Source organism: Lepidochelys olivacea (assembly GCF_965140295.1).
Source record: "Lepidochelys olivacea isolate rLepOli2 genome assembly, chromosome: 6".
NCBI classification, from domain to species: Eukaryota; Metazoa; Chordata; order Testudines; family Cheloniidae; genus Lepidochelys; species Lepidochelys olivacea.
Genome location: NC_140416.1, coordinates 76,433,405 through 76,460,874, shown reverse-complemented (window position 1 = coordinate 76,460,874; position 27,470 = coordinate 76,433,405). Strand labels below are relative to the sequence as shown.

The following is a 27,470-nucleotide window of genomic DNA, read 5'->3' as shown; positions in this document are numbered from 1 at the left end:
TGCAATTTAAACTCACAGGGCCTTGCTCTAGTAGAATATTTCAAAAAGTTAAATGATCTTTTCCACGTTAATGAACTGCAAAAATGTGATAGAATAATAATGTAGATTTGTCTACAGTTTCTTCAATTGTTGTATTCAAGAGTTAGTAACAAAGTCAGAATATACATTAAAATTTTAGACTTAACCAGTGTCCCTTAAGTGACTTAGCCCAAGATGTGAGAACGTGTTACTATTAGAGCTGTGTGTGTCTAATATTTATTTAATTCTCTTTTTTATGTATAGGAATTAGTTACAGTGCTCCTATCAGCTAATTTCTAAGTTATCTGCAAAAAAAAACAAAAAAAAAACAGAGTTTTCAGATGTCTAAGTAGCCCCTGGAATCATGGTTAAAGTTGTGTGTCTGTTCCTGCCCCCCTCCCGCCCCAATCTAAAACGGCATCCCTGTGCTCAAGAGACTATAGTAGCCATGGAATATTTCCTCTTCTTTAAAGTTCTCTGGAGGAAGGATTCCTATCTCTCTGCAGTCCTTTGAGGAGTTTTGCAGCACACAGCCTGCCTGGTTCTGCTGTGCTATATTTTGGGGGGGAACTGTATATATTTTACACCTCTATTGTTTCGCTGTCTGCAAATTCAGGAAGAACTCACTGCATTGGTTTACTTTGAGACCATATTCAGAAGATTAGTTAAATTCTGCAAAAATGGATGGATGTTTACCCCACTTGCCAATGAAAGTTTCCTAATTGCCATTGGATTTCTTCAGCCCTGTTTTAATGCACCATTTATTTATTTATTGTATTATAACTGCTTCATAATTTGGGCTGACATCCTGTACCTGAGATAATACCTTAATGCCCCTCAAAAGAAAGAATTTTCGCTGACAGTCCATAACTTTTCCTTTGGACCTTTTGATTTCTATTAGGTGTATATCACTAATTCTTTTAAGAGTTCCTAACTGTATATTTGAATATGGAACCTACATACGACTTCTGTCTTTGATTGATTTTTATATATATATATATATATATATATATATATATATATATATATATATAAAAATCAGGGTTCAAGAAGAATCAAAATGGTCTGTGTGTCCACTAAAGTTGGTGAAACTGACATGTCAGTGGACTTCACTTAGAATACGTGAGTAATGATTACTGGTTACTGTACTTACACTCTAGGCTCTTAACCTGCTATCAGATTTGTGACAGTAGCACATGCAGAGCCCCATTGACTTTAGTGGGATTATAATCAGTGAAGCAGTGTGGGATACTGCCCAGATTTCCCAGAATGCAACAACATAAACATAAGTGCAACATGGTAAGTATGGACAGGCCATTTTGTTTGAAACATGGTTTTCCCAAGAATAATGCTGATGTGTGCATATGCTGTCCTATTCCCAGTAAATGTGATTGTCTTTCTACGAAAGGGGTTTAGAACCTAAAGGAAAATACAGAATCTTATGTCCCTAGGTTTTGAGGGTATCTGAAATTTTGGCAGCAAAACATGCAAACCATGGATAGTCAGTGGGGACATTAAAAAGTAGAGTCTGTATTTGCCAAGGCCACTCTATCTTCCCTGATTATTGGAAAAGTAATGTTGTGTAGGAAACTGGAGACCTTAGAAAATAGCTGTAAAAGAAAAAAAATTCGAGTCCTTGGAATGAAAGAGTATGTAGCTCTCATGATATGTAAACAGTCGAAGTGCAGCTGTCACCTGATGTCAAAACTTGGGGGAAAGTTTCTCTTAGAAACAATTCTGCCTATGTAACCTTTTCTATACCTTCTCTGCTTTTTTATTGTGGATATTCACATGAAAAAAATAACATTTAAGAATTTATGTTCATCTGCTGGTGGATGTGGATTATTCTGACACTGTTGTATGGCGGAAAGTATCGTTCTGCCACTGGCACTCCAGCTCACCACCTTCAAGAATGGAGCATCTTACAAGCTGCCTTTACACTGCCAAGTCTAGTTCTAAGTCTAGCAGGGCCCTGGTATTATTATTATTATGGTGTACCTATTATTAATGATTAATTATTTAACATCTATACTGTGGTAGAAGACAGCCAGGTGGGGCCCCATTCTGCTAGGCACAGTACAAGCATCAAGAAAATGACAACTGCTCCAAAGAGCCTACAATCTAAAAAGTCAATAAATACCAAGTTAAAGAAACTACATGTGGGTCAAAGTAGGCTCCTGGGAAGACAAGGTAACAAAAATTAGCTAAGAATTGCACTGTCCTATCAAGAGCAGTAATCCCAACTAGCCACCTGCCTAACAGTTTCCTCTGATACACATATTTTAGTAATGGCAGGGACCAAAGTATTAATTAGATGTGCTACCTTTCAAGAATAAGCCAGCAGATTCCACACAAGAATGGGATAGGTGTGAGTTTAGCAGGAAGGACAATAATATGTGATGGCATATGATGTACCTGAAGGGAGATAGATATGAGAAAAAAGGAAGTTTTTAATATGGACCATGATTTGCTCTGTGTGTGTAAAGTACCTAGCAGAATGGGGCCTCAATCTTACTTTTGAGGCCTTTGGTAATCCCCAATGCAATAATACTGTACTCCCATTTAAATTTCAGTAGTGGGGTTTAGAACTTAGAATCATAGAATATCAGGGTTGGAAGGGACCTCAGGAGGTCATCAGTCCAATCCCCTGCTCAAATCGGGACCAATTCCCAACTAAATCATCCCAGCCAGGACTTTGTCAAACCTGACTTAAAAAACCTCTAAGGAAGGAGATTCTACCACCTCCCTAGGTAATCCATTCCAGTGCTTCCCCACCCTCCTAGTGAAAAAGTTTTTCCTAATATCCAACCTAAACCTCCCCCAGTGCAACTTGAGACCATTACTCCTTGTTCTGTCAACTTCTGTACTTACAGAATTATTACTATACAACCTGTTCTGTTACTTAATCCCTAATTTAGATTACTAATCTGTGTCATCATTAATTATCTCCACTGTAGATAATTTTGATGTCACACAGCATTATGATTTAAATAGAAGAATAATCAAAAAGAGCTAGTAAATTCTTAAGAAACCACATTTTGATGCTCACTGACAATATATAATTGCAAGAAAGAAAGAAAAAGAATCATAGGGCAAGAGGGAACCTCAAGCGGTCATCTAGTCCAGCCCACTGCTCTGAGGCAGAACCAAGTATATCTAGGCCATTGTTGATGGGTGTTCGTTTAACCTGTTCTTAAAAATTCCAATGAAAGGGATTCCACAACCTCCCTTGGAAGCCTATTCCAGTGTTTAACTAATTCTTAGTTAAAAGTTTTTCCTAATATCTAACCTCAATCTCCCTTGCTACAGATTAAACCCATAACTTCTTGTCCAACCTTCAGTGGACATGGAGAACAATTGATTACTGCCCTGTTTTTAACAGCCCTTAACATACATATGTGCTAATAAAACATTGTAAAGATTTTAATGGTGATTACAGTAGGAGCATTTATAATTCCTCTTGAATTAGAATTACCGATCCAGCATTGCAATAGAGCTCATTTACCTGAAATCTGCACTTTGTTGCCTCAGAACAGACTAACTCAATAATGCCTTTAGTACGCTACTTTATTTCTTGTTCAGTTGGCTTGATCCAGATAGTTTCCAAAGCTTTGCACAGGCTTTCACACCTTGGAACCTGAGAAATACTTTTGTAGAGAATAACTCCTTTGGAGAATTGAGCTGTTATCACTCTAAATTACAAGATGTGTCAGGTCCTACAATTTTTAAAGTAGTTTTTCCTAATGTTTAAATGGGTGGGCTTTTTCCTTTAGTAATTGTATGAGTAGGAGGAACTATTAACAAATTTTCATATTACTGTAGCGTAGCATAAAAGTATAATTGCACACTGAACTCTTTCCATTAAAATTTTCTTAAGTGCTTTTGTTAATCTGAAAGTTCTTTCCAGATATCTTGAAAATATATATATATATTATTTTTCCTTGCTATGCAGTCATCCATTTTCAAGAGCAGGGTTAATTATTTTCCCCTGCAGATCTGCAGTATTCTACAGGAAGACTTGTGTGTACTGAACAAGAAGATTCATGTTTTTTGCATAAAGCCTGTCTTCACAAATTTCTATTTCTTGGAAGGGCAGGGGAGGAATTATAGCATCCTCTTTCCAAGAGCCTTCAAATTTTTAACTAAACTTGGATACTTGTCTTTTAGTAGTATTTATATATTTGTTTTTTTCCTATAGAGACTGTCCAGTTTGACCAAAGTACATGGCAGAGGGGCATTGCTGGCACATGATGGCATCTATCACATTGGTGGATGTGCAGGTGAACGAGCCTCTAATAGTGTGGCTGATGTTATTAGGCCCTATCCTTGCAACAAAGCCCATTGCCAACTGTGCCCACATATCTATTCAGGGGACACCATCACAGGGCCTAATAACATCAGCAATGCCCCTCTGCCATGTACATTGGTCAAACTGGACAGTCTCCATGTAAAAGAATAAATGGACACAAATCAGATGTCAAGAATTATAACATTCATAAACCAGTCGGAGAACACTTCAATCTCTCTGATCACATGATTACAGACATGAAAGTTGCTATATTACAACAAAAAAACTTCAAATCCAGACTCCAGCGAGAAACTGTTGAATTGGAATTCATTTGCAAATTGGATACAATTAACTTAGGCTTGAATAGAATCTGGGAATGGCTAAGTCATTATGCAAGGTAACCTATTTCCCCTTGTTTTTTCCTACCTCGCCCCTGTTCCTCAGACGTTCTTGTTAAAACCTGGATTTGTGCTGGAAATGGCCCACCTTGATTATCATACATATTGTAAGGAGAGTGATCACTTTAGATAAGCTATTACCAACAGGAGAGTGGGTTTGTGTGGGGGGGAGGGGGGGAGAAAACCTGGATTTGTGCTGGAAATGGCCCACCTTGATTATCATACACATTGTAAGGAGAGTGATCACTTTAGATAAGCTATTACCAACAGGAGAGTGGGTTTGTGTGGGGGGGGAAGGGGGGGAGAAAACCTGGATTTGTGCTGGAAATGGCCCAACTTGATTATCATACACATTGTAAGGAGAGTGATCACTTTAGATAAGCTATTACCAGCAGGAGAGTGGGGTGGGAGGAGGTATTTTTTCATGCTTTGTGTGTATATAAAAAGATCTTCTACACTTTCCACAGTATGTGTCCAATGAAGTGAGCTGTAGCTCACGAAAGCTTATGCTCAAATAAATTGGTTAGTCTCTAAGGTGCCACAAGTACATAAAATTTAAATCACACACTCATCTAAGGTTTCCTACAAAAGTTTCTCACACATTCTCAATCACCCACCTTCCCATGGATGAGAGAGAAAATATGGGATTTGCAGCACTCCCTAAGAGTTAACAAACTTGAGTTACTATGAATCACAGCAAGAAGCAAATTTCAAAGATGTGGTCCCTAACGAAAAGCATCATTCCAGAAGTCCCCTTTCTCTCAAATGTTTATCGACAACAGTTAAACAGAGAAATGGGGTTAAAATGTATCATTTTCCTGTATTTTCTTCAGGTGTTTTCAAAGTCTTTCTTTACCAGCCATTGCTTTATTATTATTATTTTATTCTTTGGAGACGTATGTTTCATCAACAATAACAAGTCTATTAATTCTTCTGATTATAAACATGAGAAATGACTGCCTAATTCAGCTGAGGGACTTGAATCTCTCAGGTGAATGCCCTAGCACTGGGCTATAGGCAGGGTGTCTCTGATTTTGACCAGAAATTCCATCCTGGATCTGAGAAACCTTTCTGACAAAAGTTTTGTCAAAACTGATAGAGGGGTGCAATGCCTGATTCAGAGTAGGTGTTGAAACCTGTGTTTACTGTATCCCAGGTGAGTGCCCCTAACCACTGAACTAGAGTCTGTTTCTCTTTCTCTCCATCCAGATTAATATTTAATTATTTATACAAAGTGGAACAGCTCCAGCCAAAGATATTGAAAAAGAGACTGAATCCCCAGCCTGGTGGTTAGGGCACTCACCTGAGATGTGGGAGACACAGATTCAGGTCAGACAGAATAAGGACTTTGTACCTGGGTCTCCCACGTTCCTGATGAGTGTCTTGGCTATTCTGAAGTCTCTCTCTCTTGTTTTGATCAGAAATTCCATTCTAGATCTGAAAACTTTCTCAGTTAACCTGTATTTTTCTAATGAAGAGACATTCATAGAAAAGATCCCAATCAGCTCGAGTAACTACACTAAATATAGATCTGTAAATTCACATTAATGATGTGATCATGATGAACTACAGACTGTAACTCCAAAAGAAAAAAAAATACATATCAAGTCTTGACAGGTGCACTTTGGAGACTTTAAACCCAATGAGTTTCAAGATCAGAATTGTAGTTACTGGATCATGAAGTAAAAAGAAATTGCTGCGTTTGTGTACGTATTTGTGAGAAGATTTAAATGCTTGACAGATTTGAGGTAGCCATCTTCTATTCCATTTAGTGAATTGCTTGTTTAATTGTGGAGATTTCGAATACTTCACAAATAATTTTGCTATATAGGAGTGATTATTTAACTCACTTATTTTTGAGGAAAATGTGTCCATGATTCTGAATACTTGTGTATCATTTAAGTTAAGTCATGTTCAAAATTATCATATTATATATTACAGAACCCCCATTCACGGAGTTTATTTAAAATATGAGTTTTTGAAGGGAGTTTTGGAAAGTGTGTGTGTAATGTAATGTAATCATATATAAATTAACTACTTTGTTGACCACCAAGAATCTGAATCACTACAAATACTTTCCTAATATTGATATTTCTACAGCTCTGTCTCTGTGTGTGTATGTGTAGATGTGTGTACTCCATACAAATATGGGGGGGGGGTGTATAAAATATACACACACAAACCATATTTATATATACACAGAGAGAGAGAGGTAGAAAATATCAATATTAGCATTTGGGATTTCAGGAAGAGAAAGAGCTATAGTTAAAACATAAAATGAGTATTTTATTACTTTCAGATAAAAGCGAGTGCATTTTACTTAACTAACTGTAACCCTTTTCTAAGGCCCCCGGTCAGCAAAGCACCCACATCAAGAAAAGAAAACATGCTCTTAAAATTTTAAATCAGACCAAACGTAACATTTTCCTGTGTTGTAGGGGTCAGGGGGAGACATGAGGAAGATCCTCACCAATTTCATAACTTTTATTTTATTAATTTAAATTTGATGTCATAGACATTTTATGTAGCATCTCTGTATATTTTAAATACTTATTTGATGGTGGTTTGCCAGATCTGGACCTAAATCATTACAATGGTGCTAAAAACATTGTAATCGAATCATAGAAATGCAGGGCTGGAAGGGATTTTGAGAAGTCATCAAGTCTGGCCCTCTATGCTGAGGCAGGGCCAAGTAAACCTAGACTGTCTCTGACAGGTGTTTATGCCTGTTTGCACATTTGTACTATATCTCCCCTTAAAATTGGTGTGTGCCTCTTAACTAATACTCACTTCATAATTAGAAATGTGCATTACTCCATACTCAAGTCAATTGTTCCCCTTAGGTACCAAAGAACCCCTTTACAAATATCATACACTCTATAATATTATTTGGTAGCAGAAAACATTTGTTTGACCTTACGTGTCCCATAGTACACTTGTCTTCTTTGTTTGGGTAGGTCCACGCTTACGGTGACATGTAGAATACAGACACAGTATGCCCAGCTAGCACAGGTGTAGATGGTGAGGCAGAGCTTAGGCAAGTACAATAGACTAGTGTGTCCTACATTCCGAACCCTTGGTATATCCCCTACATATCTCTCTACGCGGCCAAACAGTGCCTCCCCTGTCTGCACTCTTTTTAGCAATGTTGCATCCTGCGGCCTCTCTGCTTCCGGAGCCTTTCCCTGCCACAGTGAAAGACTCCAGCAGTGGGGAAAAGCTTTGCAGGCAGGAGGTTCTCTCAGCTCCCCATCTGCTAGAGCCATTCCTTGCTATAGCAAAAGGCTTTGGTAGTGGGGAGCTGCTGGGACCGTTTCCCACTACCTCCTTCTTGCCTGAGCCTTTCACTGCCTTGAGGAGCTATATCTGGTGAGTGTGGACACAGCCTGCCTTTTACTGTGGTGTGTAGCTACACATATCCTGCATGTCACAACAGATGTAGGGAAGTGTAGACAAGGTCTTCTAAAAAGAATCCCCCAGCTTTTCCCATTTTCTGTCTATGTGCCTTTTAATTGTTCTTCAATATAGAAATGATGAAAAAGAAAACATTCTTATATTTGTAAACTGAGGGTAGGTGCTCCGGATTTTGCCTGTAACTCCCATTAATGTGTCAACTTGAACTTCTGTTGTAATGTATAAACTTCAAGAGGAGGATACATTCCCTCTTCCAGTTCCTTTTGCTTGACAAAGCCATCAGGAGATGTTCATAAGAGGATGTTTATGACTATCTTGTTGAGAAGCATAGCCAACACAATCTAAATTATAGTATATTCCAATTATAGAATAATTCTAGTTTCACATAACTGCATTTGGAGGATGGGGAGATCCCTACTATGAGCATCAACCATTTCTAATATAGAAATAATATCCCAACCAGTAGCTTTTCCACATTTTGACTGATACTGTAATAGTTTTGTCATGGAAACTGAAGTTTTCTGATTATTTGTGCATGAATAGTGTGACATTCCCCTCTGGCATTGGCTGGACCGGTGATCTGCTAGGTCACTCCAATCCTCGACTGTGGGAGCCAGGCTTACCCTGCTCTGCTGTGATAACCCCCCATTCCTGGGGTGTTCGCACACAGCCTCTGGCATGGAAGCTGTTCCTTGGATTGTGCCACTGAACAACACTAGCCAATATCTCTGGTCCCAGACACAACCCTAGGAACCTCCATCTTGCAGTGTCCAGTTATGCCTGCTGGATGCTGCAAACTTATATGAGTTCATCAATTTAACAAAGAAATTGATATGTACCAGGCTTGTATCCCAAGGGGAGTCTCTGACTCTTCAAACCAAATGCACTGCTTCAGGTAGAATAAACAGTTTTATTAACTACAAAAATAGATTTTACGTGATTATAAGTCAAAGCACAACAAGTCAGATTTGGTCAACTGAAATAAAAGCAAAATGCAGTCTAAGCTGAGCTTAACACTTTCAGTGCCCTTACAAACTTAGATGCGTCTCACCACAGGCTGGCTGGTTACCTTTCAGCCAGGCTCTCTCCTTTGATCAGCACTTCAGTCGCTTGGTGGTGATGTCTGTAGATGGAAGCGGAAGAGAGAGGTAGAGCATGACAAACGTCTCTCCCTTTTATCATGTCCTTTCTTCCCTCTTGGCTTCCCTCCCCCCCTTCAGTGTTAGGTGAGCATTACCTCATCGCAGTCCCAAGTGACCAAAGGAAGGGGGGTGATTCACTCGAGAGACCAACGGTCCTTTGTTGTTGCCTAGGCCAGTGTCCTTTGTTCCTGTGAGGCTGGGCTGGGTTTGTCCCATACATGCACTGATCAGGTGTGAACTGCCCCTTTGATTCTGGAGAGTTTTTGCCTGGGCTTGCTTTAAGCCAATAGAACACATTCTCAGTCTCATAACTATATACACGAAATTACAACCTATAACATTACTATAACAATGATTGCTATAACATTACTATAACAACAATGCTCAGTGCATCGTGAGCCTTCCAAAGATACCTGACATGACAAACTTTGCATTAGATACAACACAATCATATAACGATGAACATGGGGGTGCTGGGTGTTCCCCCAAGGTACAGAACATCATAATAGCTACACTCAGCTTCTTTTATTTCTTTAAAAGATGTATAGCATAGGTGTATAGTGTGATTCCCAGGCCTGGTTTCCAGACTGGGAGGCCTGTGGAGGCCAGGGAGTTTAGAGGGATACCTCTGGGACATGAGGTGGAAAAAAGTCTTCTAACGATTAAAAATAAAAATGATATGCCACTAAGAACTCTGAGTTGCAATATCTGCTTGTTTCAAAAAAATTGAAATACATGCTTGCCAGCTGAAGATTGTTAGTAGCACCACTATATTTTAAGTATATATACATGATGTACTTACTTGAATAACTATACCTACATCCACGGCAGAGACTTTTCACTTTGGCATAGTTCTGTGAACCTGAGTTCCTATTTTGTCCACAACTTGTGCAAGGATGTTTATGGCTGAGGCAATTCAGAAGTTTTAATCCAGCTACATCAGATTCACAATCCATAGATATTCAGATCGTGAGTTAAAAGAAAAAAACCTATGGAGCTTTTGCGACTGCTGCAGCTATGATATGCCAAGTAAGAAGCTAAAAATAAATCTGCCAATGAAAAAATTTCAGATTAGCTTTAATTTTGTTCAAATTTTAACTCCTGTGGGCTTTTTCCTTTTCTGTGTCATCAAAGAAACTGACAGGTTACACTGGCAAAATTCAGGGAGATGAAGATGTATTGGAATCACCACATATGGTGATGTATTATGCTTTTCTGATTTTCAGATGCCCTTTAAAATGAATATAACAGCACCATGAGAAATGTGTAGGATCCTATGAATGCCTGGAGATTCTTTAATAAATGTACATTGCACTTCCCAAAGCCTCTAGGTGATGTTTCAGGAAGGTATTTAAGCACATGAATACTTTAAAGTGTGTGAGTGTTCTGACTACAGTGGAACTACTCGTGCTTAAAATTATGCACATAGTTAAGTACCTGGCTTGATGAGAGCCAATATTTAAAAGTTTGAATAACTTTTTTCAAAAGCACCTAAATCATTTAACAACATTAAGTCCTATTGAAAGTCAAGCCTAAATCACTTTGGCACTCTGGAAATTTTACACAAAGTTCCAATGGAATTAACTGTAGCCGTAAAATGAGTTAAAAAAATCTGAATTTCTAGTAAAAATTGTCTTTTGTTAAAGGGTTATAACTTGTCTTTAAAATTCTCTTCAGCTCAAAGACTTTCATACAATTTTACTATCCAGGAATAATTCCCGAGGAATAAAAATTACATTTTATTTAAAATAGTTTTTAAAAAAAATGTATAAAAATAAAATAAAGTAATTTCAAGTTCTTTACTTTGGACTGTTTCTTCCTCGTGGTTTATTAGAGTTCAAACCAAAATTATGTTAGTTTAAAAACCAGCTAATACATAATACCTTTTTCTTCATCAATATGAAATTTTAATTTCATATGCAAATTGACTGTTTCATACTCAAACCAGAAGAACTTATAAATTTTGTTGGCACAACTGAGACATGGTCAAAATGTATTCCTTAATTTTTTATAGTCATTTAAAATTTTATTTAGTAAGCATTATAACAGTACTTTCTGTTGTACATTATATTTTATCTTTTGTACTTCACATTCCACATAAAAAATATAGACACTACATATTCACAGATTGCATTTGTTTTTGTGCACCAGCATCCAAATGCAATCAAAACTTACTCTTGGGGGAAAAAAAAGATTTCCTATGAATGTTGAGTCCTTTTTTATTTCCTCAGGAAAAAATGAAGAGTGAGCTGGTCTTTGCTTGCAGCAACACTTTTTCACTTCTACAGCAGCATATGTAAACTGCTAGTTTTCAGATTTGTTCTCTGTATTTTTTTTTTTCGTTTTTTTTTAACAGGGATATTGATCACAAACATCAGTGAAGGGCATATTTTAGTAACTGTTACTTCAAAAAGAATGTAACGTGTGACCCCTTCATTCATTCATTCTTCCATTTTTTTAAATGAGAAAACTGTTGTCATCCTGCATATATGGCACTTTGTAAGTTTATAAGCAAAATAAAATATACAGTAGATTAAGTATGATAGTTGGCATAAATAATTGACACAAATTTATAAATCATATATATTAATGAATATTCGTGTGTGTAAATATGCGAGTATGCTGTGCTTATTCAGGAATTTTATAACTTTGTTTTAAGCAGTAGTTTTAAAATTAGAGTTGTGCTACAAAGATGTAACTTCAGACTATGCAAAATGAGTATCAAATATTGTGTGTATAAATGACTGAACTTTTAACAGCAAAAAGGGAGTGGTTGCTACAACTAGAAATGATAAATAATCTGGCAGTTTACATTAGACACTAATGGAACCTAAAAGCTTTTAAAATGACAAAAATCTCACCAACTTTGGTGATTCATAATAGGATCGTTTTTGTTACACAGGTTGGTCATATAGTTGACAGTTTTCTCCTTGTGTGACTCTCTCCTATAAATTATTGTACTGTGTTATCTGAGAGAAAAGCCATTATAGTTGCATGGAAGAATAAAACAACATTTCTTCTAAGGATTAAAAGCAATTTCCAACAGGAAATGTGTACTCTCCCTACACTCGCTCCTTTTTCTTTTTTTCTAGTAGTTTCAGTGGAAGTCCCATAATTTAATCCTCAAAGAAAAGTACCACTATTGTGAACTATCTCAAAACTGTATTATACTGTGTGAAATTTATTTTTACACAATTGTATTTCTTCATGGTACAGTGATTTCCATTTCCTCTATATTGGTTTATACATACTAAAATGTAGTAAAGCTGGTTTGGTGTATAACGGGATTTGTATTGTATTAAATTATAGTTCCTAAAACAACACAGATTGCAGAATCCTCTTTAGACATTCAGTGCTAAATCTAATGAAATTTCTGTTTAGCTTTGACTGCTTCCCTTTCCACTGTTTTGACAGTAGTTATCCCTGTAAGTGCTCTCCATATCAGGCTCCAGTAGCTTGAATGTAACCTGATCTGTGTTTTGTATAAATGTGTTGTCTGCTGACCTAAAGAAGAACACTTGCATCAGCTACATTGATCAATCCACATCACTTCCCATCATTTAGTAGACAATTAATACTGCAATGTAAAGACTCCCCAGAGCACTTGTTTAGAGCTGGATCGCTTTACAGAGGAACCACAAGAGCTGTGCACAAGCGGAGGAGCGGGGAGGGAAAGCTAACTAGAAAAAAGAGAAGCATAAGAAAACTACGTATACTGGCCAAATTAATTTGCATTTCACTTGTCAGGCTTCCATCCTGATAATTTTGAAATTGCATTGGTTTCTACTTTAAATGCTTTTGGAAAAATTCCATTTTTGTAGATTGTGCCTGGGTTTAGTTTAAAAAAAAATTTTTTTTAAAGGTGCTTTATTGAAAAGACAACAAAATAATACTGGGGCACATCCATGTACGTAATCCCTGAAAAATATGCACTCCATTGTTACGGGCATATAGCTTGATGTTTGAAAAGTATTGCCATTTTATAATTAATCTTATGGGTTGTGAACCTGGCATCTTTCAAAAACACTGATTTTACATGTTTTAGTCTTTATTTTATTTTGTTAAGAAAATATTTCAGTAGAGGAGATATGGGTTGGTTGTTTTGATGTCTGTCTTTGTTGTAGGCCAAACACACGATTCTGAACTAAGGAGTTGGCTGAATTGTTTCTAAGAGTATTTGTAATTTTTAAGTTTGCCCATGAATTCTGTTAGAGTGGGGCTCGTAAAGCTTGTACTTGTAAACCTTTAGAGCTTTGCATTTCATCTTCAGAGATAATCATAAGAAATCAAATGAAAATAATTTTCTAATGAAGGGTAAGATGGTTGCTTGCCCATGCAGGGGAGAAAGGGAGTGTAAGTTGCCCCCTTCATGTCCCTTACAGGCTTCCCATGTTACTATGCAAGGTGGAGAACAGCCATCACACCTCTTTCCCCCTTTCAAAGCTGGTAGATTGATAGGGGCAGGGAATGAGCGAATCAAGACTTGTAGGGGAAGTAAACTGCTACTGACATAGACCAGTAGCAAATTACTTCTCCCCAGTGCTCAGCACAACTACACATTGCCCATTGCTCAGGGCAAAATATACAATTATGATATAGCCCACAGTGATTTCAGAGTATTTCAGAATTCACTGTAAACATGTTAGTGCTCGCTCGCTATATCACTCAATTTCATTCAACATTTATTTGGGGTAGAGTGGCTGGATTTTTCAACAAAGCATTTTCAGGCTCTGAACTTTGTTTGTGATCCACACCAGTGATCCCTGAGCTAGGAAGTGTTATTTACTCCTTCTTATTACACAAGAACTAATTAAAATGACCGGGCAGCAGGTTTAAAACAGACAAAAGGAAGTATTTCTTAACACAATGCACAGTCAACCTATGGAACTCTTTGCCAGGGGATGTTGTGAAGGCTAAGACTATAATAGAGTTCAAAAAAGAACTAGATAAGTTCATGGAGGATAGGTTCATCAATGGCTATTAGCCAGGATGGGCAGGGATGGTGTCCCTAGCCTTTGTCTGCCGGAAGCTGAGAATGAGCAACAGGGGATGGATCCACTTAATGATTACCTGTTCTGTTCATTCTCTCTGAAGCACCTGGCATTGGCCACTGTCAGAAGACAGGATACTGGGCTAGATGGACCTTTGGTCTGACCCCGTATGGCCATCTTGTGTTCTTATGTAGGATGTGTTCTTATAAGACGTAGAAATACATTTTTCTAAGTGAGATGTCAATTGCTGTTATGCACCATTTTAGTCCATATTATTTTTGTCCTCTGTAATCTGAAAGTAAAATGTATCCTGATGTTGTGAGCAGGGATCTGTATTTGGGATTCCTCTAAGCTGTAGTGTCCTCTTGTTTTTAGGGGGCATGTTAGTCCCACCACAGCTAATGTTGCAATACAATTTCCTCTTAATGGGACTTTTCTATCTTTCTAGTCCTGTTCTGACTTAAAGCTGGTCAGGCAGGTCATCCACATGGAATTTTAAGTCAACAACGATGAGGGTGGATGATTGTGATGCAAGGAAGAGGGAGAGCCTGGAATTGAATTTGAGGATGGGTGGGTGTGTGATAGATAAGTGCAACATAGCTGGAGATTGGAAAGAAGACATGGACAAAGAGCTGTTCATGGGAGGAGAAAGAGTGAAGAGGGAGTGACAGGTGGGGTTGGGAGTGACAGGTGGGGTTGGAAGTGACAAAAGCTATAGAGGAGAAGCCCAATGCCTCTTTCACAGTCTCTGGAAGATGACTCAGGGTGAGTAATGGATCTAAGGGCTGTTTTGCTTAAGGCAAGAAGAACACAAAAGACTTATGTACAGAATCGGCTATGTGATTTATTTTAAAAAGACCTGTTACTCTGATGTACAGAATAAATACGTACACTGTCAGGTGGACACTGGACTTTCTGAGTATATCCTTCCTGGAATTCATAGCACTGTCTGATTTGATGAACAAGAGCACAAGTGAACTGTAGCTCACGAAAGCTTATGCTCAGATAAATTTGTTAGTCTCTAAGGTGCCACAAGTCCTCCTTTTCTTTTTGCGGATACAGACTAACATGGCTGCTACTCTGAAAAGAGCACAAGGGTCATTCTGGAGTCTAGATCTCGAACGTGGCAAGTTCAACGTGAGCCGTCTAAGCCAGAAGAACTCAAACTGTGGTCTGTAGTGAGCTGGATAATTATATGGTGCTGGCTTTTATCGTTTCCAGCTGCTAAATCACATTAGAAGACAGATGAAACTACATTAACTATTTTCCTTATGTTGTTTTTGTGTATGTAGTAAGAAACTGTTGTAGTTGTTACAGGGATCTGGTATGTATGACATGAGTGGGATGGAAAGTGGACTGGATAGTGAAGAATGAGAGAGAAATTGGTCTTGAAAATAATCTCCATGTTAAGTTGCAGTCCACAGTCTGAAAAGGTTTAAAACTGCTGGGCTAAACCAATATATTTTCTATCCAGGTTACTGATCACAGAAATATTTTAAATGTTGATCTTTAGTTTTGCACATGGTTATATTAATGCTTGTAATAGTTATATTTTAATAGCATATTTTAGCATAACCCAACACCAGGCCTGAATGGCAAATACTGTGAATCCAGTTCAGTTGTCTCATTCTTGCTCTTCTTTTCCATCTGAACTGAGACATTATTTCTTTAATTTTTACTTACAATACTGTATGCACAGTTTTTTATTCACTTTAAAAGTAACTGTAGTTATGTCTAAGCCATATCTGGGCAAGGACCTAGCCAATATTGGCTAGCGTGTACATAGATATACGAGCAATAAAAATAGAAGCTATGCAAAATCATTTTTAGATCATCTTGGACAATAATTACAATGTTACCATTTGAAATTATCTTTCCATTTGTACACTTACTGTGGCAGGCAGGTAAGGGAATTTTTAAATGTTACACGGCTGCTACTCTGAAACCTCTCATAATACTTAGTTATCAGTTTTCGGTAATAAATCAAAACAGGGGTTTTTTGAGGTGTTGATGAGTCAATGAGGAAGTGCCTAAGATAAGAATTTATCTAAATAAGGGTCTTCTCTGTACAGGTACTACAGAGCGAGTGTGTTTGATCCAGGGAACAGTTGAAGCACTGAATGCGGTTCATGGCTTCATTGCTGAAAAGATTCGTGAAATGCCTCAAAATGTGGCCAAGACAGAACCAGTCAGCATTCTGCAGCCCCAGACCACTGTTAATCCAGACCGCATCAAACAAGTGAGTTTTTGGTTGGGAAAACAGAGGCACATCAGCTGCTTAGAGTTAATTTCTTTTATAAAGAGTCTTAAATCTTTAACATGTAAAGGGTTTACATTAAATGTGTTTTAGGAGAATGTCAGTGGTTTTATTTTTCTCTACGAATTTTTTGATCTCCTTTTGCTTATAGTTCTGTTCTATATTCAGTTTTTCCTCATCAGTATTTATACATAATATCTTATAAATTCAAACACCATTATATGATATGTATCCTTCATATGCTTCTTTTCTTTATTGTTTCAGGGAACACATTTTTCTGTTTTATTTGAGATTTAAAATATGGGCCTCTCTGTAAATCATTAAGATTTATTACAGTTCAGGAAAAATGGATCCAACAAATATCCTCACTCTTGTGTTGCAAAATAAATTATTTTTGAATGATTGTTTGGGTCATATTATGTACATTGAAAAGACCTACATCATAAAGTTGATGCTTGCAAATGTAAAGATTATTTGTTGTAGGTATTTTCAACTATTTTAATCTATGCAATTTTTATCATCCTTGCATAAAGCTTGTATTGGCTTATCTTCAAGTATTACTACATTTTGTGTAACTGTAAGGTAGTCACATACAAGGTATAATGATCCAAGAGTCTTCTTTTATTGAGTCACATTTTCCAAGAACATTTGAAACTGAGAAAAACATATCCACTAACAAGGCTCAAACACAATGATTTAGGTAGCTTTAAATTTATAATTTGTTTGGTATGTTACTTCTGGAGGAGGAGAGAAGAAAATTAAATGAACAGGCATTCAGAGGGAAGTTTCTTCTATCTTGTACTATATATTCTTGTTATATTAAGAATATGATGTGGTCGTATACAGTAGTTCACATTAGCTAAGTGTAATGACGTTATCTTTTTATTTATTCTGTGTACATTGTGTTTGTGTGTATGTGTGCACCCACATACACACATGCAGAGTGTGTGTATGATGGTGTGGTATATTATAAAAGCTTTATTAGCATGAGTTTGGGATGGCTGCATTACTCCAGAATGATGAAACCACTAGTTATTCCTGCAAGCCATTTCAAATGACTGCTGCTAAATACCACAACTTCATTTATTCTGTATATGCTACATATTTTACATAAAAATATTTTGAAATGCTGTAGAGAGTTAACAAAAAAACATAAAGTACTGTTTTACATATAACTTCCCCTGTAAAGTCAGGTGTCTTAGTTACCAGCAGTGCAACTGAAAATAATAACTATAATAGACTTTTAAATAGCTTTACTGCATATTTACACTTTTAAGTCCCATGATCTAACAAGGCTAGAAGCAATCAATATGATCATGAGATACTGGACCATAAACGTGGCAGTGGTACAGAATTAAATTCTGCCTCTCCTGCACCCCAGACGAGTGTAAGTTTTTTTTTGGTTTTGCCTTTTTTCCCCACTGTTTTTTTTATTTCTTATCTGTGGGAAAAGAAGGAAACACCTCTCTGGAGGTTGATTTGAAAATATGGCAGCTGTTTGAAGCAGCTCAAATGTTTGGAATGTTAAAAATAAGTCCATGGGAGATGGATTAATAGGCAGAGTTGCAGATCAGGAAGTCAAACTCCTGATAAATACAATGTATAATGTATCTGGTCCTACAATTTCTGACATGATTCCACATTTTATAAATTTATAACATAAGGATAGTAGCATCACATATGAAGTGTGGGTGGGTGTAAAATGTGTGTGTGTACACAGATACATTTGTGTATCTATGTATTACAGTTACAGTCAAAGTTAAATTATGATTTCCAACTTTTCTTTTATAGCAAATAACACCTTTGCATGATAAATCCCTAAACTACAAATATTGGCTCATAAATCTAAATTACTAATGTACATGTTGTTATTCACCAAGGTGTGTGATCCTCACACATTTGTTCATAGATAAAATTTGGAATAAAGTAATCCATTCTCTGAAGTAGAAATATTTTTTATCTAAAGAATAGGTAAAACCCATGCTTAACAAATTTATAAAGGTTATGTAACATCTTATAACAGGCAAGTGTGAACTAGAACTCTGATGTCATTACAGAGTTTGGAAACAAATGGGCTACAACTTTATTGAACCGACCATAATAAGTCAAAACATAAACTATAAAAGCTTTGTGCAGATGAACCTTATGAATTATTCTTATTATAATTGATTTGTACAAACCTCTGTATGCCTCCCATTCCCATAATATGTGGGTGCATTTTACATGGCTTATATGTAAAAATATTACAGGTTTAGGCCCTAAATATCCCAGGAAGCCTCCACGCCCCAATACAGTGTAACCTGCTTATACAGGGCAGGGATGAAGAAAAGTTTGTAGGCTTAATGCTTGGAATTGCAGAGCTGAGAGTTAGAAAAACACTTGAATAAAAAAACCACACAGCCAATATGGTTTTCTGAATGTCTCCCCACCCTCAAGCCTCACTTATATAGGCTTGTTTTCTCAAGTTTTCAGACAAATTGCAGGTGGTGTGGTGGGTTCAGAGAGGAGGTCCCTTGAGCAGTTGGACTCTAAGCTGTTTAGAGCTTTGTGGATGGTATTGAATATCTTGAATTTTGCCTGAAAAGTGACTGACCTCTTTTGTAGAGTCTGAACATCGGTGTGATATGTTCTTGCCAGTCCACCTGGTTCAGAAGATGTACTGTTGCTTTCTGCACTTGCTGAGCTTCCAAGCACCTTTCCCAGTTATTTCCAGGTAGTAAGTGTTGCTGTAGCTTATCCAGGAGGCACTAAAATTGCTGATGGCAATTGTAGGTTCTGAATAAAGGAGGGAAGAATGAAGTCCTTTGGCCAGCCAAAGATGAAAAACGGTATTTCAAGTTTCTCTTGTTGTCTGGAAATCCAGGCCAAGTTGTTAAAAACATAGGACCCTAAAATTAATTCAGTACTTATAATGGCAGCTACTGAATATTCAACCCATTTGAAAAAGGGATCTTGTTTAGCAGCCTAATTGTGGGTGCCAAACTTTGGGCTTCTGTTTTTGAAAATCTTTGCCCCAGAGTCTGTTACCAAAATGATTAAACCTGAATGCCTAAACACAGGCTCTTAAATACATATTTATTTTCCTAAATAAAACTGAAGTCAGTGGGAGATACTGGGGCTCGTCATCTTTGAAAAAAGTCTACTTTTGTTTTGGTTCCTAAATACGGATTTAGGAACCTGACTTTAGGCACCCAGGTTTGAAAATGTCAACCTAAGTCCAGAAGTGCCATTCTGATAATATCTGGGCAGACTCCTTCAAGTCGTGGAGTAATTGTAGACATTGCATATTCCTTAAAAAGATTCTCCCTGTCAATCAGCATCACTACCTTTTATTATCCATATACATCTTCAGCCAACTGACTGTCATCCAGGTCCCCATATCTGCAGACAATGAGAATGTATGGAAATAATTCCATCTTGGTCAAACGAGAAATATAAATATAGAGCTAAGTGTTATCATAGGGTTAGAAGGGACCTCAAACAGAGGCTCTGACTTCCCCAGGTCCCGGGGGGTGCTCGACCACCGCTCCGCCCCATGCCCTGCCCCCACTCCACCCCTTTCCCCAAGTTCTCACCTGCCCAGCTTCTTCCTGTCCCTGCCCTGTTCCGGCCCCTTCTCCCACCTCTTCCTGCCCCCACTCCTCCCCCTCCACCACAGCACCTCCTGCACGCTGCTGAACAGCTGATCACAGCAGGCGGGAGCGCTGGGAGGGAGAGGGAGGAGCTGCTCCCCAGGGCTGCTGGTGGGTGCTGAGCACCCACAGAGTTGGCATCTCTGTCTGCAAGGGTCATGTAGTCATGCCAAGATACAAGATTTGTTGTATCTAAGCCATCTAAGACAATCTGTGTGCGGCTCTGATGATTGCAGACAACCCCACCTCAAGACCTATCTATAGTGTCTCATAATCTCTGAACAAGAAGACAAGATTGGCCTTGTGTGACTTCACAGCTGAGATACCTTAAGGAGGAAGAAGAATCAACGATCTACCATCCTCTTGGATCTTCCTGTATGAATAGAACGACTTTAAAGCTGTGCTTCCAACCCTTGCCAGATCTAGCAGTATTTGAAAGCACATCTGATCTTTGTTCGTTGCTCTGAGAAGATCATTGACTGTTAAGGCGAATAGCATTTCTATGCCATATCTAGGTCTGAAACCTGACATTCTCAAAATTAGAAGATGCCAGATGCGGTTGGTGTTGGCCCCCACTACACTCATAATGATTTTTCTTTTAAAAGATTTACTCTTGTTGTTACAGAATTAGGCACCTGGCAAAAGCTGGCAGGAACATCAGTGTCAAGAAATGGTTACTTAAGCAGACACATCACAAAATCTCATCCCATGTTTTTATATGCATCATGAGTGTCTCCGTGCTCACTTAGGCAGTAGTGTAAACATAGCTTATGTTGGTATAACTTATGTCACTCACGGGTGTCAAAAACCAACCTTCTGAGTGACATAAATTACAGACACAAGTGCTCATATGCACATGCTACGGTGACAGAAGAGCTTCTCCTGCTGACATAGCTTCTGCTGCTTGTGGAGCTGATTTTATTATGCCAATGGGAGAGCGCTCTCCCATCGTCCTAGAGCATCATCACCAGACACACTGCAGCAGCACAGCTGCATTGGTACAACTGCGCCACTGCAGCACGGTACATATAGACATGGCCTTACTCTGTTTTATTGGAATATCCAAGGGGGACATGGGTGAGGAAGCAGGGCTAGATCTTACTATTTTCCTCCATTATTATAACAGGTTGTGGGGCAGGTGCAGGAGGAGAATGCTAACTCCTGCTTTTTTACTTTATTCTTGTCTCTTCCCCCCCCCCCCCCCCAAGCCCTGGAGAGGTTCCCGTGCTGCAAAGTGGCAGCTGCTATGGTTATGCTCCCAGCCCCTTGTTCTTCCCAAAGGGCTCATGAGATGCTCTTTTTCAGGTATCATACCAAAGCAGGACTTTCTCTTGTTTTGTGACCAGGACCTCATGGGGGACCATAAACCCTTCCCAAGAGCTTTTTATTTTTTATGCTATCCCCTTTGGATAACTACTAATCTTCATTTTTGCCATGTAAAGTGAAAGTCAAGGATAGGACAGCATTTTAAAATCTTTCATAAATGTCTGTCTGCATATATTAATATTAACTTTGGTCTTCTTTCTCCCTTGCCTTGCACCCTGCATAGTTATTTACATTAGTCCAGATTGAGTGCAAAGTGGGTGGTGAAACACTGCCAGCTCAGAAGGGAAGTGCTTTACACCCACTTTGTGGAGTTACAAAGGTACAATGCAGTGGGAAGTCAGATCTTCAAATGGTAATATCAGCAGACTAACTTCTCTATGCTCTGGACTGTAATTAATTACCTAATCTTAATTATTGCTTAATAAAAACAAGCTTTTAAAAATCTATAGTTACGTATTTACACAACAGACCCTAACTTTTAAAGATACTTCATGATTATTATGTTGCCTCACTAGAGTCACACATTAAGAGTTTGTAATAGATTAAAAAAATAATAAACTGCAAAGTGAGCAGTTGCAGGGGAGACCCATTCTGGCACTGTAGAAAGCATACTAAGCCAGTCTTTCAGGTCCTCCAGCACAGTGATGTGGTGGAATCTTGCACAGCAGCTTTGTCCCTTGGCTGGCTTTAGTGCTAAAGCTATTCTGCCCTTAATTTTCATCAGCAATGGAATGCAAAATGATAGTAAAAAAGTGCAAAAACAGACCTGTTGATTTAAGCAATTTAAAATTAAACCACAGAAAGTAGATTCACATTATTTTAATGTTGCTTAAAAGTTAGGACTTTAAAAAAGGCTGAAACTCAGTCGGTCTTTAACCTCGTGTTATGCAAGGTCACCATTGTTTGGCAAGCCCTGCCATAGCCAACTACAAAGTGGTCAACTGCATGGAGTTTCAGCTTTAAATTTGAATGTCCTATTTCTTTGTGGTGTTGTCATAGCTTTACCATTGTTTAACTGTGGTATGTTATTATTTAATTTTCTGCCTTTTTCCCCCTTCCTCCTTCATTATAAAAACAAACAAAAACCCACCTAGTATGGCACTAAGAGTTAAAGTACTGAACAGTTAACAGTTTAAGTATTCAGTAGAATACTTGTGATCTGGCAGGTAAATATTTAATCTTATTTTTTAAATAATATTTAGGACAAGAGTGTGCCAGTTAGGCACACCTCAGCATTAAGTGAACTGTGGAGACGCCCCACCTCAGGAAGAAATCTCAGAGGCCTCCCTGAACACAAAGGGAGTGCACCCACTGCTGTAGCCAGCCAACTCCTTGCTCAAGGGTGTGAAGTATCAGTGTGTTACCGCTCTGTCTTCCTCCTACCTACTTTAGGATGTTATGCACCTTGAGGGACAGGGAGAGAGAGAGAAGTCTCTCAGAACAACTGCAGTTCTGTGTGAGCCACCTAAGGATGAAAATGCTTCTTGTATTCTCCCTAAATTCTGCACACTCTTGTGTGTGTCAGGCAGAATCTGGCTGTTGGTCAGTAAACCTTTTTTACTTTTTAATTTTGGAATCACTCTGTTCTAGGAACACAAAAATATCTATTACCTCTAAACATAAAATATAAGAAAGGCCATAAAATGTGTGAACAAAGACAAAAAAATCATTCTGGCTTGGACATTGTTAGTGAAGTTTTAGCTTGCTTCAAAATTTTGTAAGCTCTTAAATATGGTGTAGAGGAGAAATTCTGACTGGCCTTTTACTATAGCCTTGCTAGAGGGCAGCCTATAATTACTGGCGAGCTTTGGTAATAATACGAATTTTTCAGTCTTGAAAACTGAGACTCCTTAATGTAAAATCATTTTATAATTTCTAATCACTTTATAATTCTCATTCCCAGAAGCCTAATAACTTCTAAATTCAAGTGCTTGCCTAATGCAAAATCCTCACTAAGTTTTTAAAATTATTCTACACTGTATAGTAATTCAAAACTGAATCATTTCCAACTTTCATTAATAAGCAATTCTGTCTAAAAGTATATTTCACAGATTTCTTATAAGGCATTTCAAGACATATAGATGAAACATAGTTTCCATTAATATGAAAGGAAATGATTTGTAAAGTAACCCAAAAAACAAAACCCACCAACTTGCCTCTTTCTTTCTGAAAATTCTTATTCGCAGTTGTATTCATGAGGAAATAAATAGATGGTTCACATAAATACATATAATATTTATGTTATTTAAAGAGAATTGTATTGGTTTATTTTGGTGGTGATGAAAGAGGTTTTGTTTGTATGTCTAAAAAAGTGCTATCTGATTATATATTATGCACATGTGTGAAATCTTTATTAAACTGTGTTATCCGGTTTGTAAGTGACCTTTTCTCCCTAATGCACTTGAGGGATATGTGACCTGAAAAACAACTGGAGTTAAAGAGGATTGAGCAAGGGAAAATGGCTAGAAAATATGCACAATGTACAAATTTAGAATCTAGTCCCAATCCCATGGATCTTAATGGTACAGAATCAGGCTCATTTTTTAATTGAAACATATTTGACAAAAATAGAGACTGCATGAGTTAAGAAATCTTGTTTCTGTGAGGACATGCATTAGTTTCTTGCATTATTTACTGTACTATTCAATGAAAAAGAAAATAGTGGTTATGCCAGCAACCACAGAAACAGCCCCTCCCTCAGACACAAAACACTTTGATTTGAAAAGCAATTTGCTATACATAATTTTGAATATTTTGTCAGTGGTGTGTGTGTGTGTTTATGAAAAAATGTTTATGCCCATTTTGATGCTTGTTTATTAACAATTGTTTTGTATTCAACTGTTCTGACCTCTTTTCATTGTATCATAAAGAAGTTTTTGAGAAAATAAAATAGTGGAGTGCTTCTATTATAGGGAATGTTCTGGTAGGTTCAGTATACCGTTCGAATACACGAAATGTTAGCATTCCTTTTTTTCCACTGCCAAATTTTTTCTGCTTTCAGGAAGGTGAATGTTCTTGTTAAATAAGAATTGTGTATATTCCAGCTGTTTTGTGTAACCTGTGCTACTGGTAAATGGGGTATTTCCCAGTATTAAATTGTTCCTATTTCCACATAAATGCAATAGTTGTACTTGCTGAATTCTCTCCATGACAGCTGTTTTAAATCCTCTTTTTTCTTCTGATTAATTAGTTTTAGAATATAAAAAAACAAAACACACACAAATTAATGTTGATGACACAAACCATCAGATTCCAGAAATATTACAATTGAGGCTGGTAGTGAAAAAGTCTAATCCTCATCTTGAATTCTGAAGTGTCTGTAAAATGTATTTTGTTCTTTAAATACATTTTAGGCCGAGAACTTTAATATTCAGTTTATTACAGGACACTTTTGGAATGATGGGTTACAGCCTTTTTACTCCCCACCTCCCCAACCCCATCCTGTTTATAGTGGTAAGGTAGACTTTTAACTAGACTGATGGAAATCAGTGCATTATGATCCACAACTTCGGATGAAATTTTGCCTTAAGTTACATTTATGAAACCTCATTAAACCAGAAGGGTTGCATTGGTGTAATTGACCACCATTAGCTCTGGTAAAATCCACAATTCCTTTTAAAAATAGTTCTATGCCAAACAAAGATGTATGACAAACAAAGCCATATACTATAGAGAAAGATGTGGGAGAATACTTAACAATTGATCTGTTTTTCTTTACAATATCTCCTGGTTTCTCCAGGTTTACATAATTTAGCAGAGGCCTATTATTTTTCAGGGAGCACATGGCAATATGTGCTGTGTTAGAAGCCTTTTGATAAAGCCCTAGCTGATGCTTGGGATAAATTCTTTTTGTTTATGGTGAGTTGAAGGTATGAAATAGGAGCCTGTTTGTTTATTAAAAATTCTATTGCTTTTCTGATGGCTTTATTTACAAATATATTCTGAAAATGTAAAATAAAGAGCTCTACATTGCTCTGCATATAGGCCTAATATTCAACACTGTATGCACAAAATGCCTGATGCATATCTTCAAGCCAGTATTCTCCTATTGCATATAACTTTCTGCATACATACAATCCCAATGTTCTCACATGCATTATGGGGTTTTGTTAGTGCTAAAGTACGTACACCCTTTTAAAAATATGGGTTATACTTTTTAGGACTATAAATAAATGCAAATACCAAAAATTCTGAAAGTTTACAAGTTTTGCTTTATTTCAAAGTAGTTCTGATTAATAGTTGTATGATGATATTAGGCACTAGGGTTGCCAGTTTTGTTTGGACATGTTCCTGGAGGTTTCATCACATGCCATAATCTTTAATTAAAAGTTAATCTTTAATTTCTGGATACTCCAGGACAATCCTGGAAGGTTGGCAACCCTTTTCTACAGTTTTTAAGTCCTTATTTCTCTCACTAATATTGGTGTACATTCAGATTTTCTAAGATATTTGAACATTGTAGAGATGTTCAAGAAAGTCTGATCTGAATGGGTATTGTATATTATGTCTTGAAAACGGAAGTCTGACATTCTCACTACATTTATATAAAATAGTTACTCTATTAAGAACTAATGTGTTTGAGAGCTATGTATATAAACATGTACATTTTAAATAGAGCAGTGCTTTTTGATAACGTGTTCAAGTATTAATGTTAAGTATATGTATATTTAGGAAAAAACATATCAATAAATATGACTTCTAATTCTTTTTTGTGTTAATTTTGAACGCAGGCTAGGGCTGCATTACTAACCTTTGCCCTTATTAAATTAATGATCTTTGAACACTAATGATAAATATATCATAGTAAATTGATGTGATGCCATTAGTTGCATGTTCATCCATCATAAGATTGATGTTTACATTTTTCACACATGGCTCTTGATTAAAAAAAAATCAGTGAATATTTTAGCAGTTTCTTTTATTGTTAAAAATCTTCAATAGCTGCCATTTTAATTGTTTTGGATATGGATAAAATATTATGAAATTCAGTTTGTGGGATATAGTCAGCATACAGAGTGGGTGAATAATTTAATGCCAAAGTAAACGTCACCACTTCTTCCCAGCACTAGCCTTGTTTGCTGATAGAAAGTTTTAGTGTGCTCATTGAACTTGCTGGAATTTGTATTTGCTTTAGTCTTTTTATGTACCCCAAGAAGAGGAGCGGGAAAAGAAAATATTCATGTGGTCAGCATATCTTTTAGTATTTATGTGAGTTCACCATAGAATCATAGAATATCAGGGTTGGAAGGGACCTCAGGAGGTCATCTAGTCCAACCCCCTGCTCATCATCTTGATTTCAAGTCATGAATTTGTTTTTATACACATATGCATGCATATTTACATGCATTACTTATTTATTCAATTGACCTTAAATTCCATTAAGTTCCAATGAGTAGGAGAAAGATTTTAGTCTTAGGCTTTATTTTAATTTTATTTTTCTGGTTACATTACTTTTGTTTGTTTATTTTTTAACTGTTCAGTCTAAGGCTTGTAAAGGTTGATTTGCTCCTGAACTGCTTTGTTCCCAGACATTGCCATCTTCCCCAACTACCACCAAGTCCTCTCCATCTGATCCCATGACCACCTCCAGAGCCAATCAGGTACAGTATCATCCTATCATCTACACCATACTTTTCACGGGTGACAGCTTGCAAACTGGAGAAAAAGATATGGTGGGTTAAGGATTTATTCGTTCATTCACATATATACACCCATAATCATAGATATCTAACGCTGTTGCATAAAGAACACTTTTCAGAACTTGGAAAATTAAATGGAAAAATCATTCTTCTCTAAATATACTTTTAATTTTTAAATCTTTGATAACAGTAAAATAGACTTTAAAATAGTAATTTTATTTTTTTTTAATCTTACTATTTTAATGTGTATTTGCAGGGTGTGTATTTGTGTATCATGAGTGCAGTAACTGTCCGTGTGTGTATGTTTATGTGTATGTATATATGCACACACATATGTAGTCTTTGGATCCCTTGTAAAATAGAAT

General features: G+C 37.1%; 1 protein-coding gene across 5 annotated transcripts in view; it reads left to right on the top strand.

The window, feature by feature from the left end:
• NOVA1 (NOVA alternative splicing regulator 1) overlaps positions 1-27,470 on the top strand; it is a 229,329-nt gene that overhangs the window by 166,646 nt on the left and 35,213 nt on the right. For 4 of the 5 annotated variants that reach the window (XM_084632607.1, XM_084632604.1, XM_084632608.1 and 1 more), the window contains exons 3-4: positions 16,324-16,490; positions 26,995-27,066. In XM_084632607.1, coding sequence (XP_084488733.1) covers positions 16,410-16,490; positions 26,995-27,066 — 153 coding nt within the window. In that variant the 5' untranslated portion in view covers positions 16,324-16,409. The remainder of the gene's footprint in view (positions 1-16,323; positions 16,491-26,994; positions 27,067-27,470) is intronic. The other variant, XM_084632605.1, reaches the window with a different exon arrangement.